The sequence below is a fragment of the Drosophila simulans genome, unplaced genomic scaffold, assembly GCF_016746395.2.
Source record: "Drosophila simulans strain w501 unplaced genomic scaffold, Prin_Dsim_3.1 Segkk87_quiver_pilon, whole genome shotgun sequence".
NCBI lineage: Eukaryota > Metazoa > Arthropoda > Insecta > Diptera > Drosophilidae > Drosophila > Drosophila simulans.
Window position 1 is genome coordinate 278,431 of NW_025416883.1, and position 21,383 is coordinate 299,813.

The following is a 21,383-nucleotide window of genomic DNA, read 5'->3' on the forward strand; positions in this document are numbered from 1 at the left end:
AACAACAGGCATAGCTAAGCAGTTAATTCCAAAGCATAAAGGACCCTATGTCATAAGCAAAGTTCTCAAAAATGATCGCTTCCTTCTGGAAGATGTTGATGGATTTCAAATTTCTCGCAATCCTTACCGGGGTGTATGGAGCATACAGAATATAAAACACTGGCAAAGAAAAATTAAGAGTCTACAAAATAGAAATTACAATCTAAGAAACTCTGTACAAAATAGAAAGTATAATTTAAGAAGCAATTGTAAAACAAAGAAAACAAACAAGAAGAAAAGAAAACCTAAAAAATGTTTAAGACCGTTTAAAAGTATCTCTACTAAGAAGAATAAAATGAGAAACAGGACCCTTAGCTTTAAGAAACGTTAATTGTCATAAAATCCTACGATCGGGAGATCTAGTTGTCAGGACGGCCGAGTTGTAGTAGGCCGCTCCTTCTACCCTCTTCCTTTACTCTTAGTCATACATACCTAATTATACATAGTCAATCTAGTCATAAGCTTATACATACATACAAATATTATAGAGAAACTTATCGACTGATCGACTCGCCACTCTGCAGAGAGCGCGGCAGTCAGTCGCTGTTGAACCAAGCTAGAGTACAGATCGGAAAATAAAAGAGACAATTGTAATAGTGCGGATGTTAACTTCTGTAAACGGCGGCTAAAGTATCTCCAAATCAGCAACGCCGACGATGGAGCCGATCATTTAATGGTCGGGAGTACAGGGATAGCTCAGATGAACATCCATCGCGCCAAGGCAGCCTCGGCCGTGCTGGCAAGGATGTTCACCAAACAACATCTTGGGCTAGCCCTGGTATAACCAGTACCGATCGTGGTAGAAGATGTGGGAGCAGCCAAGAAGACTGTGGTGGCATCGGTATACTTTGCAGGTGACGAGGCGTGCCCACCGCCCGAAATCACTGCACTGGCAGAATACTGCAAGAGGACACACTCACCCATCATCATCGGATGTGATGCATATGCACATCACGTGATATGGGGCAGGAGCGACGTAAATCAAAGAGGTGAGTCACTCTTAGAATTTATCTTAAATAACAATCTAGAAATCCTAAATGTCGGCAATGTTCAGACATTTGTTACCAGGGTAAGATCCGAAGTTCTGTACATTACACTTACCAGCAAATCAGTGGCTTCGCATATAAGCGACTGGCACGTATCTTCTGAGGAGTCAATGTCAGATCACAGAATTATTCGTTTTAACATAGGGCTAAGTCTAGAATGTAGCGAGCGTAGGCGCAATCCCAGGAATACGAACTGGGAAGGGTTCAATGCCTCCTTACTGCGGAATCCAGCTTCTGGGGTAACCGGGAAACTCCGTACCACTCTAGAACTGGAGGCCGCCGTGGAAGATATTAACTCGTGTCTTACTAACGCGTTTAGAGAAAACTGCTCCCTTGGTCGAGCCAAGAGGGAAAAAGATGCTCCGTGGTGGAACGACCAATTGGAGAAGTTACGGAAAACGACCAGGCGTCTCTTTAACAAAGCAAAAAGAGAAGGGAAGTGGGGAATAAACTGACTATGTATAACCATGAGATCAGGAAAGCCAAACGAAGGAACTATAGAACCTTCTGTAAGGCAATAGTAAACACATGTGAAGGCGCAAGACTTCTTCACAAATAGGTACAAGCTACAGAGAATGAAGGCAATAACCCTGTCAGAATGTCGCATAGAGGCCAGCAAAGAAGTTAAATATCTTGGGATAACCCTCGACTTCAAACTTAGCTTCAAAACTCATGTCGATAACACAATTGATAAGTGCACCAGAGCACTTTTCACGTGTAGGAAAATTGCTGGAAAATCGTGTTGAAGCAATAGTAAATGAAGTGAGGACAGCCCTGGACAAACTAGGAGCAGTCAACAAACTCACAATAAGGTGGGTCCTGGGACACAACAACATCCCGGGAAATGAGCTAGCGGACAACCTAGCCAGGAAAGGGGCAGAGAACCCTCTAATTGGGCCCGAACCATTCTGTGGTGTTGGTCACCACAGAGTCCTGGGCTTACTTAAGTCAATAGAGGAAGAAAAACGTCTGTCCTTCTGGGAGCACCTACCAGGACTTAGGCAGTCTAAGATTCTCCTTCGTGAATATAACCACAAAAGATTCAAGACCTTAATGACACACGGGAAAAACACCGTGCGCATTTAAACTGGCCTTCTTACGGGGCACTGCCGACTTCGCAGTAATTTGCATAAGATTGGCATTGCAGTCAGTAAACTCTGTCGCTTCTGTTGCATGGAGGAGGAGAGCTCTGCACATATTATATGTGACTGCACGGCGCTTTCCATCAGGAGGAACAGACTCCTGGGCATGTATGTAGTCCCACGGGAAACAATTGCAGCCCGGAACCCCAAAAAATTCTGGCTTTTATACAATGCATTGGACTTCAGGGAGATCTTTGAGTCATGAAGGGCTAGTACAATAGATCCTACTCAGTCGCAGTACACATAGAAACCCACTTAATAATAATAATAATAATATCAACTATATTATTTTTTTCAACTATAGGTAACATATTAAGAGGCCTTAATTCCTTTCCAATTAACAATTCTACAATTAACAGCTATTTGTACTTCGCGTAAAGCGTCTGTGACTACTTTCAAAAGCAGTTAGCATACGCATTAACAAACTTATAACCCGTTTATTAAATCGAACTCTATTTTTTGCATATAACGGAAATCGCTGAAATTTGATCCAGTGAAAGATCTAGCCTGATCTGCAATGATTCAAGCAGGAACACCAAATATTAATATTGCTGACTTTACCGCGTCTATACAGCTTTAGCAATTAATATTAATGGTGTGGCGTAAATAAGCACGCCTACTTGAACTATGATATATTCTTTTTCGTATTTTTTGCCACTCAGTTTACCGGTAATGTCCATATATATAAATTAGTAACTTCCCTGATGGAGGCTCGTTCAGTTTGCAAGTTATACAATTATCAAAGAATGTTACGTCATATATTCGAACCAATAAAATTCATACATTTTGTCCAAGATGTACAAAAACTTCGTGGATTTTATTCACTACAGTCCACCAAAAGTTCAGTTATAGTCGGATTGAGAGAGAGGAAATAAACATGAGCCATTTTAGCTCCCGGTCTACCCAGCATATCGAAATCAGACGACTGCATGTAAGTTAACAGCTTAAAAGTACACTCGATATATCGGATTCGGCAATTAAGTAGTTTTATAAAGAATACCCTAGCAACTCAGTAGATTCACACAAACAATGCTGACGCTCCCAAAATGGGTTCAGCACCCTGCGCTATCCAGTGTGTAGAATTGCAATACATGAAATGATGAGTAGGCGTGCCGACCACGATTTTATGGCGTGATGCATTGGTGCTAGGGTATGCTTCAATATATTTTGTACTTCAGTTCTGTCTAAGATACGAAAGCTTAAGCTTGACCAATAAACATTGCTCCGGCTTTAGCCGGATGTAATTGATATAATTTCCGACCCACAAGGCCGGTGATTAGAGAAGAAGTAAACTCTACAACAACCAATTGCCTTACTTGGACTTCTGCAGTGGGACATCCAAGTAAAGCAGCTAACCCCGCTGGACTACACTCCAACCTCACACGCCTCCTACATCGACGCGGGACAGAATAACATATTCGGCGCCCAACTTCTTCAGACCAACAACAACAATATTAATCTCACAGGCTAGTTAAGTTACCAAACATGTAAAATATATTGCACATCTTTTGCTTATTTTCTGTTGCGTAAATTAGAAAATTAGTGGCGACAGTCAGCCGTAGACGCATATAAATCTTCAAGCCATCATGGCAGCGCGGCACATTAACAAGAAGTCTCTATTATCAGAAATAAAATCAAGGATCGGCAAGGGGCTACTAGTTTCTCGATTTGACTGCACCTACGTGGACTAAACGTCGCTGCGTGTCCTTCGGCAGGGATTTGAGACGGTCATGCAAGGGAACTTAGCCTGATGCAGTATTACGACGACGTAGAAAACCGGTTAACATTATTACAAATAAGATCGTTATGACACACGAACCGGACAGTGCTATTCTATTCAATACTGAGGTTAGAAAGATGCCCTCCATGCGTTCATTGCAGGTCTCAGGAAAGTTTTGGGAGCAATATTCCTACCGGCTCAAACCAAGGATTTGCCCTCAGCTTTACCTTTAGCTAGGGAATCCAAAGCAATCATATAACGCACTACCTTTGCGCCACGTATGCTAGGGCTTTGAGAGATAAGGCGAATAAATCGAAGCCGCTCCCACTTTGAAAAAATAGCATGGTTGAAGATGGCCAGGGGAAAAACCCGCACTTCTATAAAAAACGAAATAGGCTCTTACAGGATAATTCGCCCACAAGCAAACGCAAGGCTCTACTATGGCACAGATTAGACAGCCGACCGGGTTCGGAAGCGGTCAACCCGCAAATACCAGAAGCTAGAGTTTTCGAGGCCATAAAAGGCCAGGTTCCACACGTATGACAGGTCAAAGGCGTCAGAGAGTGCAAAATACCGTGCAACAGGCTGACGATAAAAATTACAGAGAATATGAAATCGCCGCCGCAAAGGCAGTTACCGAAATAGATGAGGAGACTGACGATAATGATCAGATCGATTTTTTGGGGAGCGTATCCGTGTGCCGTTCATTGAACGCCAGTTATAGGGGAGACAACTAAAAATTCTAATCGACACAGGGGCGGCGAAAAACTACATCAACCTCATAAAGGAGCTAAAAAATGTGGTGCCGGTCAATTCCCCTTTCACAGTTAGTTTCATTCATGGTTCCAACAGGGCTTACCAGAACTGTTTAATGAACATTTTTGGGAATACAGCTGCGTTCCTTCTCTTAGACACCATTTCGATGAATTAATTGGATTTGACCTTCTAGCTCAAGTAGGGACGAGACTGGACGAAGAAGCATGTACAGTAGATTACTGTTCTGTTTCCGAAAAGCTGCAGCATCATATTTGCGACAATGAAAATATCACTAACGTAAATGACATTGCCATACTAGAATCTGTAAAAATTGAATTTCAAAACATGATCACGAACAGATCTAAGGCATTTACGGCCTCTAAAGAGGTACTGCCATTTAAAACTTCTGTCGTTGCCACAATTTGAACAAGCGATGATAAGCCGGTATATTCCAAACTGTTACCGTATCCCATGGGTGTATCTGAGTTCGTGAAGCGAGAAATCGCAGACTTTTTGCAAAAAGGCATTACTGGAACTTCAAGGTCGACTTACAACAACCCAACATGGGTTGTGGACAAAAACGGTCATGATGATCTGGGGAATAAGAATAAGCGTTTGGTTATAGACTTTAGGAAACTTAACGAAAAAACCATCGCTGACAAGTACCCAATGCCGAATATTTTTATGATATTGGTAAATTTAGGTAAAGCCAAATACTTTGCAACGCTAGATTTAAAGTCCGGCTATCACCAGATATATTTGGCCGAGCATGACCGCGAGAAGACATCTTTCTCGGTAAACAGCGGAAAATATGATTTTTGTCGACTACCGTTTGGTCCTAGAGAACAAATTGGCAAATCGTGGTACGTTTACGTAGATGACGTCACTATTTCTTCCGAAAAAGAGGAAGACCATGTTATGCACATAGATTGGGTTTTAAAAAGCCTATGTGATGCCAACCTGAAGCTGTCCAACGAAAAAACACACTTTATAAACAAAGTGTTGCGTATAAGAAAAAGTAAAAGTCATAAAGGAGTATCCAGAACCGACAATTCTGTATGAGCTTAGGTCATTTTTAGGCCTGGCCTGTTACTATCGATGTTCGTTAAAGACTTTGCGGCAATCGCGAGGCCTTTGACAAGCTTGCAGAAAGGAGAAAATGGCTCCGTCAGCAAACACGTGTCTAAGAAAACTCCTATTGACTTCGGTGAATTGCAGAGAGATGCATTCGAGAGGCTAAGAAATGTCTTGGCTTCCGAAAATGTAATTCTCAGATACCCTGATTTCAGGAAGCCGTTCGATCTGACAACGGATGCTTCCGCGAACGGTATCGGCACCGTTCTATCTCAAGAAAAGATACCTATTACAATGATCCCTAGGACCGTCAAAGAAAGCAGGTCAAACTATGCCACGAATGAAATAGAGTTGTTGGCCATAGTGTGGGCTTTAGGCAAGTTACAGCACTATCTGTACGGCACTCGCGATATCAGAATTTATACAGACCACCAGCCTTTGGCACTCGCGGTGTCCGATCGCAATCCTAATCCGAAGATAAAAAGATGGAAAGCGTTCATAGACGACCATACCGCGAAAATTATAGAATAATTATATAATAACAATTACAAGCCGGGGTAGAGAAAATAATGTGACCGATGTTCTCTCCAGGCAGAATATTAACGCCTTACAGAATGAGCCTCAGTCAGACGCTGCGACTATTCACAGCAAACATTCACTGACATACACGGTCGAAACGACAGATCAACCACTAAACTGCTTCAGAAATCAAATCATTTCAGAAAAAGCATGTTTCCAGATAAAACGAAGCTTATAATTGTTTCTTAGCAAAACTCGCCGACAAAAGCTGCATTTTAAAAATGGTCAAAGAAGTCGTGAACCGCGACGTCATATATGCGAAACATTGCGACCTACCCACTCTAGCAAGCTTCCAGCATAACTTAATTGCTTATTTCCCGCCTACACAGTTTGGACGTTACTAATAGAAACGAACCCTTTCTAAAGTTGGTTATCCACATAGGTAACCATAGGCCACTTTAGAGTTGATGAATAGCGCAGTGAGGGGAACACCCTGATAGCAACGACCCGTGCAGGAGGAGCTCCAGGCTTTCGACATCCCCCACTAACTAAGTCGGTAACCTGACTCAGGGTGACGGAATCTAGCCGCCGTTGACTAGCGACAGTGCACTGCTGCTGTAGAGGTGGAGAACTTGGCTCCTCATAACCGAGACCAGCCAGAAGACGATAGACCACATTTTCGGTCTTCTCACTCATCGGTCTTCCGACCTGACCACGGCACTCCAGAATAAGGACCTGAAGTGCATACTCACCAGGATGAATGGCAAGAAAAATACCCTGTTTTCCGCATTTCAGACTCAACGGCACGTCACAAGAGAGACTATAGGCTAAGTTTAGCCCTTAACAACAGGGCGATAGAGTTGTACGAAGGGGCCACTAGCGAGCACCGCTTGACGAGCAGTGCTACCCACACTGGGGCACAAAAGGCTTTCAAAAAGGCTCGTCACAATGCGCACTGGCAAGTCGCCAAAGTTCCGGCACACAAGCCGAGCAACCACACGACTGGTGGCAACGGAGAAGGAAAAGCGACATCCAGAGCAAACGAGTCCAAGCCATCTGTCGTTAAGAATGCTAACACGGGCTCAAAGTGGACCAAGCTAAAGGGCCTGCGTAAAACCTGAGGCACTGATCTTGAAGAAGAGGCTTCGTACGCAGAGATGCTCCGGAATCTAAGATCGGACCCGAGCCTTAGCGAACTGGGCAGACACGTCGGAAAAATTCAGAGAACGCAGTATGGTGAGGTGTTGCTCGAAGTAGAGGAAAAAGCCCGGAGAGCGTTCCCAAGTACAAGAGCGATCTAGAAGCGGCGTTTAATGATTTGGCCTCTGTGCGCACGGGAGCTCAAAAAATAGATCTATCCTGCAGCGGACTGGCCGACGCTACAGCAGAGGAGCTCCAGAGCTGCATGGTCGCCCAATTCCAGGGCCAGAGGATATAAGGGGCCTTCGCAGGATGCGGGATGGGACGCAGATAGCCTCAGTGCTGATGAACGCAAACGATGCGATAGCGGTCCTAAAACAGGCCACCTAAACAGGGCGTTCGGCTAACTAGATGCTACAAGTGTCTGGGCTACGGACATCTAGTAGCGACCTGCAATGACACTGATAGGGCAGACAGCTGTCTTAGATGAGGTGAGCGTGGGTACAAGGCAATGGGATGCGTTGCAGCACCAAAATGCCTGATCTGCAGCAGCGGGATGGACAGAAACGACCCGACGGGTAGCTTGGCGTGCCCGACCTACAGACCGAGCCTTAAAGAAGCTAAGAGCCATCACAATGCACTCCCATATAAGCGTAATACAGCTCAATGTAAATCATTGCGCAGCAGCTCAGAGCCTCCTGGCTCAGACTGCGGCGGAGCGCAGACATCATGCTCCTAAGCGCACCTTACGTCACTGGAAGGGGACAATCCTCCATGATCCTAGACGAGTCAGGTATAGCAGCTATCAAGTGTTTCAGCTCTCTCCACGTTCACCTATGCGGGGAATTAACACACACACATACATATGTATAGCTGCTATGCTCCGCCTAGCGACACCCCCGACCAGTTCGAGGAGTTTCTAGAGGCACTTGTGGATCATGCGAGAGGGCAAAGACCGATGATCATTGCCGGTGATTTTAATGCCTGGGCAGTGGAATGGGGCAGTACTGTATCCAACCTCAGAGGCTGAGAAGTGATAGACGCTATGGGAATACTGGACCTGATACTGCTGAACTACGAAAGGAAGCCGACGTTTAACAACGATAGGGGTATGTTATTTATTGACGTTACCCTTATCAGCAGAGGGCTAGAGGCTAACAATAACTGGATGATCCATGACGTCGTAACGCTGAGTGACCACGCTCTGATTTCCTTCAGTCTCTCTCCGGAGGGCAAGAACAGCCGGACAAGCATAGAACAACACGAAAATCGATGAGGACATGCTGGCGTACCAAATCGATTTCCTGATAATCCCAAATGGGGATGCAGAGAGTATGGCGGCTGATCTCATGAATGTGCTTGGTAGAATTTGCGACGCAAACCACCCGTGTTCTGTTGGAGTGCCACCCTAAACCATCTACGATGGGATTACCTCAGGGCTAGGAGAACGGCGCAACGAGCCAGAGGCAGTACTCACAACGCGGAGCTCATGGAGGCTGTCAGAAGGAAACGCATAGAGTTTAAGCATGGCATAGCGGCTGCCAATGCGCGGTCGTATAAGAAACTGCAAGATAGCGTGGATACCTGGGGCCTCTTCTATAAGCTTGTTACCAACAAGCTAAGGAAGAGAGCGGTAACCCCATCTGACCCTGCGGTCCTGGCTATTCCCAATGCAGACCACACTACGGCGGCCATCAGAAGTAGCCCCTGCCCACGATTTTTCGTGCGTCACAGAACCTGAAGTCGTCGAGCCAGCCAAGCGCATCAAGCCCAATAAAGCCCCTGGACGAGATGGTATTCCTGGAGCTGTTATTAAAGCAGTGGCGTTGGGTAGACCTGACATTTTCAGGGTCAACTTCCAGCAATGTCTTCTGGACGGAATCTTCCCAACAAAGCCAGAAACTAGTCCTGTTGCCGAAAGGCATGGGACCAGCATATAGGACATAGTTGGAAAACTGTTTGAACGTATCCTGTACCCTCGAATAGAGGCGATCAACGGCCTAGGAAATCAGCAATATGGCTAACGAAATGGAAAAAGTACCCTAGAAGCTCTCTCGGCCGTGATTAACATTGCCCAGTCCGCTTTGCTGGTGATAGATGGCTAAGAGTCAGAAAGGAATACTGCGCAAATCGACGTAAGGAACGCCTTCAAGACCAGGAGATGGCCCCTAATCCTCGGAGCCACGAACTGTATGGGGATCCAGGAGTACCAAGGTTAGTTGTTGGCAGCTACTTTAGGGATCGTGTCCTATGGTATGATACGAAAGCTGGCCCAAAAATATACCGAGGTTCGGCTGGTGTTCCCCAAGGAACATTATGTACGATGAGATCTGGGGCATCCGCAGGCCCTTTTGCTGACGATGTGAAAATTACAGCAGTCGCCAAAATAATGGCAGAGTTGCACGATAAATGTAACACGACGATTGAGCTGACATCCCCTGGCTCGAGAGTGCCGGGCTAGCAATAGCGGCTCACAAGACTGAGGCAGTTCTATTAAGCAGCAGGAAAAAGGTGGAGAATGTGCTAGTCTCTGTCACTGGGACAAAGGTGACCTCCCAAGAGTTCCCAAAGTACCTGGGTGTTATAATAGACCACAGATGATAGTCACAGCTTCTGGTAAGCTTTCAAAATGACTCAATTGCTCATTTCCCAGCTACACAGTTTCGCTATTGTATGCAGGTTTCGCTAACGAGCAGTTAGAAATTAACACGGCGGAACACAATCGTGCGCCAAATCGGATCAGGAAAATGCCAAGCAAGTCCTCCGCGATCATTATTTCCCTAAAATGATCAGCTTAGCAAAAGAAGTTGTTGCAATTGCACCAAAGCCCAGAAAAGCGAGATCTGAGAAACACACATACCTAGTTACACCGGCGACATTTTCTCAACCGATAGGAAGCAATTCCTAACATGGAATGGTCCGTCATTAAAATATACCACAGAATTGCGCGAAGCTTAGATTTTTTGGGGACAGACTTTTTTTTGAAAATCAGGATGTCAGAAGTTCAGAAATCTTAAAACAGATAAAAAGCTAACACCATTAATAAAATTATCAAAGCCCGAAAAAACGACTTGGTTGACAGCCCACACATTTTTACGAGGCACTTCTAAAGAGAAATAAAATGCTGACAACAGAAAAACATAATTTAATTCTTTGTCTCTAAAATCTGTATTCTTAATCTAAACCTTCTAGCTTTTACAGTTCCTGAGATCGAGACCTTCATATGAAGTTATGGACATGGCCAGATCGACTCGGCTATTGATACTGATTAAGAATATATAGTGGAATATTTAGGATCATGCCGATCTGAAATCACTCATTGAACAAGACACACCAATAGTTAGTTTATTAGAATACAACATTTACAACATTTCATACTGTATATAATGATACGAAAACATTTAATTTTAAACATTCTAAGCTTTTGTGGCACACATTGCTATGCAGACTTACCATTTCTTAGCTAATTCCTTGTAAGCTTCTCTTATTTCGTATGTTGTTGCCATTTTTGTTATTCCCAGTATAGCGTATGGGTCATTTAACGAAGAACAAAAGCGTATATTGGATGTTGTACACAGGACCAGAATGGTTATTATATAATTACTTCTAAAGAATGAAATCATCTTTTAAGCTTTAACTGTAAGTACAAACATTAAGTAAAACAATTAATATTGATATCGGAGTTTTTAAAATCTTAAATTTGATGAAAGTCAGTTTTTCTCTTAATTTTAAATGAACCAATATGATTTTATTATTACAAAATACTTTTACATGACTAACAGCAGACAAATTTTTGTAATATCCATTGCCTACTCGTTACAATGTCTTATAGCGAGAGCAAAAAGACAAATGTGAGGAAGTCAACATATGCGTATATTCTATATTATTAATCAACACAAAACAAGAGAGGAGGCTTTAGTCAAGTTCCCCGCCTATCAGATAACCGTTACTCAGCTAGTGCGAATGCAAACGCGAAATTTCATAATTTTTCTGGGATATCGATAAATTTTAGGGAATAAAATGAAAAAACATTTCAAAATTGTTCAAAAGTGTGGGCGTGGCTGGTTTGGTGGCTTTAGGGCGTTAGAGTGGGCGTGGCAAAAAGTTTTTTGGCGGAAGGCTTCATACTTCAAAGCGAACGGTCGTGTTTTTTTTTTTTGCGCACCGATTTTTATTTTGAGTTTGTCAAACCAGCCGTGGTTTTTAATAATCTTCTTTAATTATCATATATTTTAAACATAATTATTAAAGATCCGTTCGCTTCACGAGTGATTCTTTGTGATTTGTGCAGTAGTTTAAATAAATATACAAAGTCTTTTGTTTACTCTCCCTTTTGTGCGTTGTTCGTAGTGCTGTTTGGTGTTGTTTTTTTGCATGCACATAAACTGCACTGTGCACTTATTCCCCCGCTCTCACTCTCTTTCGCTCCCCCACACAAAATCTAAAATTTCTGAGCAGACTGCTCTAGTGCGGTTCTTTTAACAGCTCGCTTGAAAGTTTTTGATCGTGTGTTTTCGTGCACAGTGGTCTGATTTTAGACAAATATGGACATCTATGTTGTCTGCTTTTATAAAAATTGCTGCCAGGTTATAAAACCGGAGCAGTCAAAAATGATTTATTGGCTATGTGATAGAATGGTGCACACTAAGTGCGCTGGTTTTAATGACCGAACGAGTGATGACCTAGCAAAGGGTAAAAATCTAAATTACTGTTGTGATGCTTGCCTTGTAGTTGTAAACGAGATGAAATCGTTTATGCGCCAAACTAAAGGTGGCTTGAAAGAACTGATCAACAGTTTTGGCGTAGCTAGAGATAGTTTTCGTCGAGCCGATGATCTTCTTTCCGCGCTTAATTCACAGTTTAATGGCCCTGAGCTATTAGATGAATCTCAAAAGCGCAAAAAAGCCGCTGGTGGTAGGCTGCATAAGGCCACGCAACCACGGGCAAATGATCAACAGGACTCCACAACAGATCAGCTGTTAGTCGCAACAAATCCGCATATGTTGTTAAGATCGGCAGCTAAAAAAGATTCGGAGCAATCCGATCAATCCGCTGTGGAGGGAGCCCTGTGATTGCTGAAGATTCCGATTTGTCTGCACTGGTCTCTCAACCAGTGATTCTACCTGTCCTAATTAGTTTACCACCACAAGGGAACATTGAGTCTGGACTACCGGCACAAGTTGGCACTTCAGAAATACAATTTGCAGGGCCAAAACCCCTCGCGGTGGTTCCTCTGAAGAGATACTTAACTCCGAAGTCTTCCCAGGTATGTACGCTATATATATGTAGGTATGACCGTCCCTCCAGAGGTGGGGAGGTGGAGTCTTAATTGCGGTTAGATCTACCCTCGCTTCGGAATGAGTTACTTTTTGACGAGTCCCGTAACTCTGATTTCTTATGCGTAAAGCTGTCATTTTCCGACAGATCAGTTTACATTACGTGCTCGTATATTCCACCGTCTTCTGAATTCTCAGAATATCAGAATCATCTGTCCGCTATCCAATCCATCTTAAATAAACTGTCTGACAGTTACCAATTGGTAGTTCTAGGTGATTTTAATATACCTGACAGAGAATTCCCCAGAAGAAAATTCGAATATCCTTCTCCCTTTAGCACAACATGAATTTATTGACGACTTGCTCGACTTATCGTTGTCGCAAGTTAATTATATTCGAAACTCTCTTGGTCGACTGTTGGATCTATGTCTTGTAACAATTCCAGAAAGTGTGTTTCTGTCCAGGGTAGCACCTCTTACTCAACCTGAAGATCCATATCATCCTACTTTCGAGGTGGCAATAGACATAGGTACGGTATTAAAAGTAAATTCAGTGAAGTCAACAAAGCGAATTCACTGTTTTCGCAAGGCAAATTTTCGGAGGCTAAACAATTTTATAGCTGGCTTTAATTGGTCCGATCTTTACTCCTGCAACATAATGGCGGATGCGATTAATATGTTTTTTACCACAATTAGATCATTTTTTGACTCTTGTGTCCCGATGTACTATCCGTCAATCTCTAAACCTCCTTGGTTTAATAAAGAATTGACACACCTAAGAAATGTAAAGTCCAGACTCTATATAAAATTTTAAAATACCGGATCTCAGTCCATCCTTTGTAAATATTTAAGCGCTTGGTTAAACTTTACCGTGCTTAATGCTCAGTGCTACAAAAATTATTTAAACCGTTGTAAGTTCCAGTTTGCACAGGATCCGAAACAGTTTTATAATTTCGGTAGCACGCTATCTGAATGGCAGGACGCAAAAAGTCCTCTTTAAAAATTCTCTTTCTTGTATTCTCCGAGTCACATCCGGTGTCCCACAAGGGAGCCACCTTGGTCCGCTTATTTTTACCTGATTCATTAACGACCTTCCCTTAGCAATAAAACATTCGCGTGTACATATGTATGCAGACGATGTTAAATTATGCCTCCAGCACAAGGACATTTCGCGCCACTTGGACTTACAATCCGATCTAGAAAGCTTTTAAATATGGTGTCGTGATAACGTATTAAACATAAATGGCTCCAAGTGTAAAGTTATGACCTTTTGTCGTGTCAACCCAATACGCACGACTTACACTCTAAGTGGGACAGAATAATCTTGATGATCTTGGTGTTCTTCTGAACCCTAAACTAAAATTTTCTGACCATATTTCGATTATTGTCAGTAAGGCCAGTGGTGTACTTGGTTTTATAGAAAGGTGGTCTAAGGAATTTTATGATCCTTACATGACTAAAACCTTATTTATTTCGTTAGTCCGTCCGATTCTTGAGTATGGATCACCTGTGGAGTCCACAATACGTAGTCCACTCGGACCGTGTTGAATCGGTCCAAAAAAAGTTTTTACTTTTTGCCTTGCGGCGCCTAAATTGGGATGCAAACCGTATATTACCTCCTTATTCCAGTAGACTACTTTTAATTAATTTACCTTCCCTAGCTAACCGTAGAACTATGCTTGGTATAGTCTTTATTTGTAAGCTTATTCGTGGGGATGTTGAGAGTCCCGACTTTATTAGTCGGCTTAACTCCTCGGTTCTAAGTAGATTCACTAGAAACTAAATACCCCTTTTTTTTAAAATCATTGTAGATCTAACTATGAGTTGCATGACCCTTACAGAGTAATATGTTCTGACAATAATAGACTTTATCCTATTATCTGTAACCTTGACTCTCTGCCGCTCTTAAAGCAATCAATTTTAACTTTTTTCGTACATAATTAGATCCTACTAACACTAATATTTATTAGAGTTATGTTATTTCCGTACATTATTTATTACTTTATGTTCATTTCCTCGTCTCTGTTCTCTTTTCTATAGCGCGTCTATCTTCTCGCGAATCGAGCCGTACGATACACGGCAGCGACCCTGGGTCGGTTGGGCGGGAGGTGTGGCCGTGTGACCCGTGCGAAAAAAATAATCGATAGAAATTTACAAGACTAATAAAAATGATAAAAAAATATCAATACATTTTTTAAAAGTGTGGGCATTACAGTTTTGTGCGGTTTGTGGGCATTTAACTCTACGATTAACGGGTATAACAAAGAACTTTAAATTTTAAAAACCTCATATATACCAAAAATAATATTGAATTTTAAAACTAACAACAATTGCAGATGTGGAAGTAATAGCAACTGAACATAATACATTAAACTTCTTTAAAAAAATTATTTATTGCAACGACCTTAGACACATCGACGATGTCACAATTCTACAAGAGTTAAAACCACAAAAAGGAACTGACGTTAAACAAATAATGAAGCGACAATGCCCAACTCTAACTCTTACAGCAACAACATCACCTTAGTTGAAACTGGATTGATTATTATAACCTTTGAGTCGCATAAGCTCCCTCAAATATTACGAATCGGTTACGAAACAGTCCGAGTACGAGACTATATCCCACTCCCATTTCGATGCAAAAAATGCCTCCGCTTCGGTCATCCAGCACCCATATGCAAAAGTTTAGAAACTTGTTTCAATTTTTCAGAAATAAAACACACTACTGACGGAGAAAAATGCACAAACAAAAAAAAACTGCTTAAATTGCCTAAACAATCCAGATCTTAACCATCAACACAGCTCAATTGACCGCAAATGGCCTACGTTCGTAAAAGGAATTAACAGCCATTAAAACTACACAAAATGTTGACCACAAAACTGCCCAAGGTTTCCAACCGAGGGACACCCATGCCAAAACACTAACAAACGGCACAACCCAGATGACAACAAACACTCAGTCCCGAATATTCACTAAAATACAACCCAATCCCAACATCAAAATCCGCACTACACACCCACATCAACAGCACAGAACACTTCATCTAAGACACCAACAACTGGACCAGCCGAAACAACTTTACTATCCAACCAACCACTCCAACACCATCACCACCACAGCTACGATAAACTAGAAGACATGGATACTGACCCCACACCTACCAGAAAACCATCTACGCCATACTCACCACAACTCACCGAAGACCTAAAAATAAAAATCTTGCCGAAAGACAAGTCTAACAACTTTTCTACAAACCTCAAAGCATCCAAAATAAAGGCCAAAGATCTAAACCAAAACAAGCACACTAACAACAACGTCAGCGAATCCATATACATACACAAAACTTAAGACTAAACCGTTAACATTACCTCTAACTATAATCCAATGGAATTTAAAAGGATATGTAAACAACTACAGCCAACTCCTTATTCTAATCAAAAAATACTCCCCTCACATACTTTCCTTTCAAGAAACCCATATACAATACACTGATAATCAATCGTCTATTAGCTTTCAAAGCGAACGGTCGTGTTTTTTTTTGCTCCCCGGTTTTTACTTTGTGTTTGACAAACCAGCCGCGGTTTTTAAAAAATTTTCTTTAATTATCATATATATAAACATAATTTTTAATGATCCGTTCGCTTCGCGAGTGATTCTTTTGTGATTTGTGCAGTAGTTTAAACAAATATACAAAGTAGCTTGCATTTTTCGTCTCTTTGTTTTGTTTACTCTCCCTTTTTGTGCGTCGCAGTGGTGTTTGGTGTTGTTTTTTGCATGCACATAAACTGCACTTTTCGCTCTCACTCTCTCTCTCTCTCTCTCTCCTTCGCTCTCCCACACAAAATCTAAATTTCTCAGCGTGCAGACTGCTCTCGTGCGGTTCTTTTAACAGCTGGCTTGAAAGTTTTGGTTTTGTGTTTTCGTGCATGCACAGTGGTCTGATTTCAGTTAAATATGGAAACCGTAAATGTTGTCTGCTTTTATAAAAATTGTTGCCAGGTTATAAAACCTGAGCAGCCAAAAATGACTTGTTGGCTATGTGATAGAATGGTGCATACTAAGTGCGCTGGTTTTAATGGCCGTACAAGTGATGACCTAGCAAAGGGTAAAAATCTAAATTACTGTTGTGATGCTTGCCTTGTGGTTGCGAACGAGATGAAATCGTTTATGCGCCAAACTAAAGGTGGCTTGAAAGAACTGATCAACAGTTTTGGCGTAGCTAGAGATAGTTTTCGTCGAGCCGATGATCTTCTTTCCGCGCTTAATTCACAGTTTAATGGCCTTAAGCTATTAGATGAATCTCCAAAGCGCAAAAAAGCCGCTGGTGGTAGGCTGCCTAAGGCCCCGCAACCACGGGCAAATGATCAACAGGACTCCACAACTGATCAGCTGTCAATCGCAGCAAATCCACATATGCTGCTAAGATCGGCAGCAAAAAAAGATTCGGAGCAATCCGATCAATCAGCTGTGGATGGACCCCACCCTATGATTGCTAAAAATTCCGAATTGTCCGCATTGGTTTCTCAACCAGTGATTCCACCTGTCTCGATTAGTTTACCACCACAAGGGAACATTGAGTCCGGACTACCGGCACAAGTTGGCGCTTCTGAAATACAATCTGCAGCGCCAAAACCCCTCGCGGTGGTTCCACTAAAGAAACAAATTTTCGTTTCTCGGCTTTCCCCTGATCAAACATCATCTGATGTATTGTCTTATATACAAGACAAAACAAAAGCCTATAATATAAAAGTGGAAAAATTTAACTTCTCTTACGCTAGGGACATATCATCTTTCAAGATAACTGTCCCAAACGAGCTCTTTTCGACCATATGTTCGGGTGATTTTTGGCCGGATAGTATGGTTGTAAAAGAGTTTGAAGCTAAGATCAAAAATAAGAAAAAGGTGCCCGTGGGAATTAAACTTCCCTCACGTGCCCAGACCACTGCACCATCCGCCTCTTCATCTTCTTCCTCTTCAAAAAACTAACTACAAAACTTACTATCTCCTATCAAAATGTTAGAGGCTTGCGTAGCAAATTAACTAAATTGTATTGTGATAGTCTTTCATTTGCATCCCATATTATAGTGCTCACAGAGACTTGGTTAAAGCCGGAGATACTTAACTCCGAAGTCTTCCCAGGTATGTACACTATATATAGGTTTGACCGTCCCTCCAGACGGGGAGGTGGAGTCTTAATTGCGGTTAGATCTACCCTCGCGTCGGAGGAGTTACTTTTGGACGATTCCCGTAACTCGGAATTCGTATGTGTAAAGCTGTCTTTTTCCGACAGATCAGTTTATATTACGTGCTCCTATATTCCGCCATCTTCTGAATTCCCAGAATATCAGAATCATCTGTCCGCTATCCAGTCCATCTTGAATAAACTTTCTGACAGGGACCAATTGGTAGTTCTAGGTGATTTTAATATACCTGGCACAATGTGGTCCCCAGAAGAACAATCGAATATCCTTCTCCCCTTAGCACAACATGACTTTATTGACGGCTTGCTCGACTTATCCCTGTCGCAAGTTAATTATATTCCAAATTCTCTTGGTCGACTTTTGGATCTATGTTTTGTAACAAGTCCTGAAAGTGTGTTTCTGTCCAGGGTAGTACCTCTTACTCAACCTGAAGATCAATATCATCCTACTTTCGAGGTGGAAGTCGACTTAGGTACGGTATTAAAAGTAAATTCAGAGAAGTCAACAAATCGAATTCCCTGTTTTCGCAAGGCAAATTTTCGGAGGCTAAACAATTTTATAGCTGGCTTTAATTGGTCCGATCTTTACTCCTGCAACATAATGGCGGATGCGATAAATATGTTTTATACCGCAATTAAATCATTTTTTTACTCTTGTGTTCCGATGCACTATCCGTCAATCTCTAAACCTCCTTGGTTTAATAAAGAGTTGACACACCTAAGAAATGTAAAGTCCAGACTCTATACGAAATTTAAAAATACCGGTTCTCAGTCCATCCTTTGTAAATATTTAAGTGCTCGGTTAAACTTTACCGTGCTTAATGCTCAGTGCTACAAAAATTATTTAAACCGTTGTAAGTTCCAGTTTGCACAGGATCCGAAACAGTTTTATAATTTCGTTAGCACTAAGCGAAAAACAAGTTCTTACCCTTCCTCGCTATTTTTTGAAAACACTACGGTTACATCGGATCAGGCAATAGCCGATCTATTCGCCAAGTTTTTTCAAACAACATATTCAACTTTACCTCATTCCGAACAGCCATACTCTTATGCTGTATCTAAGTCGAACCTAATATTTTGCCCCACTATAAACGAAAGCTCACTGCTTAACGATCTTCAGCGTGTTAAACCGGTCTATTCGCCAGGTCCCGATGGAATCCCTGGCTGTGTGCTCAGATTCTGTGCGGAAGCCTTGTGCAAGCCTCTACTGAAACTGTTTACCTTATCTTTGGAATCTTCACAATTCCCTCATATATGGAAGGAGTCCTTTGTGATTCCTCTTCATAAAAAAGGTAGCAAACTGGATGCAAGCAATTACAGAGGAATCTCTAAATTGTCGGCTATCCCAAAACTTTTCGAAAATGTTATCACTCCTCATTTGCAGCACCTTTGTAGATCAATCATATCACCGTGTCAACACGGTTTTATGAAACGCAGATCTACAACCACTAACCTCTTGGAGCTAACTTCTTTCGTAATACAGGGTTTCAAAAATAATCTTCAAACAGATGTCATCTACACTGACTTCAGTAAAGCATTTGACTCTGTTAATCATTACCTTCTAATAAAAAAACTTGACCTTATAGGTTTCCCTGTTGATCTTCTAAATTGGATTTCAAGCTATCTGAATGGCAGGACACAACAAGTCCTCTTTAAAAATTCGTTATCTTTTATTCTCCGAGTCACATCCGGTGTCCCACAAGGGAGCCATCTTGGTCCGCTTCTTTTTACCTTATTCATTAACGACCTCCCCTTAATAATAAAACATTCGCGTGTACTTATGTACGCAGACGATGTTAAATTATGCCTCCAGTACAAGGACACTTCTTGCCATTTGGACTTACAATCCGATCTAGACCGATTTCAAATATGGTGCCGTGATAACATGTTAGACTTAAATAGCTCCAAGTGTAAAGTTATGACCTTTTGTCGTGCCAACCCAATACGCACGACTTACACTCTAAGTGGGTGCTCTCTGGACAGAATAACACGAGTTGATGATCTTGGTGTTCTTCTGGACCCAAAACTAAAATTTTCTGATCATATTTCATCTATTGTCAATAAGGCCAGGGGTGTGCTTGGTTTTATAAAAAGGTGGTCCAAGGAATTTGATGACCCTTACTTGACTAAAACCTTATTTATTTCGTTAGTCCGTCCGATTCTCGAGTACGGATCACCTGTTTGGAGTCCACAATACGCAGTCCACTCGGACCGCATTGAATCGATCCAAAAAAACTTCTTACTTTTTGCCTTGCGGCGCCTAAATTGGGATGCAAACCATATATTACCTCCTTATTCCAGTAGACTACTTTTAATTAATTTACCATCCCTAGCTAACCGTAGAACTATGCTTGGAACAGTCTTTATTTGTAAGCTTATTCGTGGGGATGTTGAGAGTCCCGACTTGATTAGTCGGCTTAACTTCTCGGTTCCAAGTAGAGTCACTAGAAACTATATACCCCTTATCTTAAATCATTGTAGATCTAATTATGAGTTGCATGACCCTTACAGAGTTTTATGTTCTGACTATAATAGACTTTATCCTATTATCTGTAATCTTGACTCTCTGCCGCTATTAAAGCAATCCATTTTATCTTTTCTATTACATAATTAGATCCTACTAACACTAATATTTAACATAGTTAATAATTTCCTCGTTCCTATTCTATTTTTTATATCGCGTCTATATCTTCTCGCGAATCGAGCCGTACGATACACGGCAGCGCCCCTCGGTCGGTTGGGCGGGAGGTGTGGCCGTGGGACCCGTGCGAAGAAAAAAAAAAAAAATAACATTCCAACCCCAACAAACTGCAAACTATTAACAAATATTGCCACCAACAGATTTGGGGGCGTAGCACTGCTAGTACACAAGTCAATCCAATACACAATCCACATTACTAACCAGACACTCCAAAACACATTTAATATAAAACAAACACCCTCTCTAATTACGGGAGATTTTAATGGATGGCACCCATCCTGGGGCTCCCCAACAACAAATAATAACTCAAAGATTCATTGACAACAAGCACCTTATTCTGTTAAACGACAAATCTCCCACACACTTTTCAACACTATACATACACACACATAGACCTCACACACTGCTCTCCAATCCTAGCCCCCCACGCCAAGTGGAAAATACTAAACGATCTTCATGGTAGCGATTTCCCTATTATCACAACACTATTCCCAACAACCAATCCACAAAATTCAACAGACCCTTTTTTAAACCTAAAAAAGCCAACTGGGAACAGTTCAACGCCCTTACCCACCAAACCAACAAGAAATACCCCACCTCCCAAAACGTAAACAAAGAAGCCTCTCTAATCAATGGAATTATTCTTTATAGCGCAAACCTCTCCATCCCACAAACCTCACCTAACACACATCCATACAGGGTTCCATGGTGGAATAAACATCTCGACCAATTACGAAAACAAAAACAACTTTCTTGGAAAAAATTAAACC

At 41.9% G+C, this 21,383-nt stretch overlaps 1 protein-coding gene across 2 annotated transcripts in view; it reads right to left on the minus strand.

The window, feature by feature from the left end:
• Nucleotides 1-21,383, minus strand: part of LOC27206972 (dnaJ homolog subfamily C member 16) — a 156,976-nt gene that overhangs the window by 116,582 nt on the left and 19,011 nt on the right. For both annotated transcript variants that reach the window (XM_039298322.2, XM_039298321.2), the window contains exon 2: nt 10,890-11,073. In XM_039298322.2, the coding sequence (XP_039154256.1) occupies nt 10,890-11,059 (170 nt within the window). In that variant the 5' untranslated portion in view covers nt 11,060-11,073. The remainder of the gene's footprint in view (nt 1-10,889; nt 11,074-21,383) is intronic.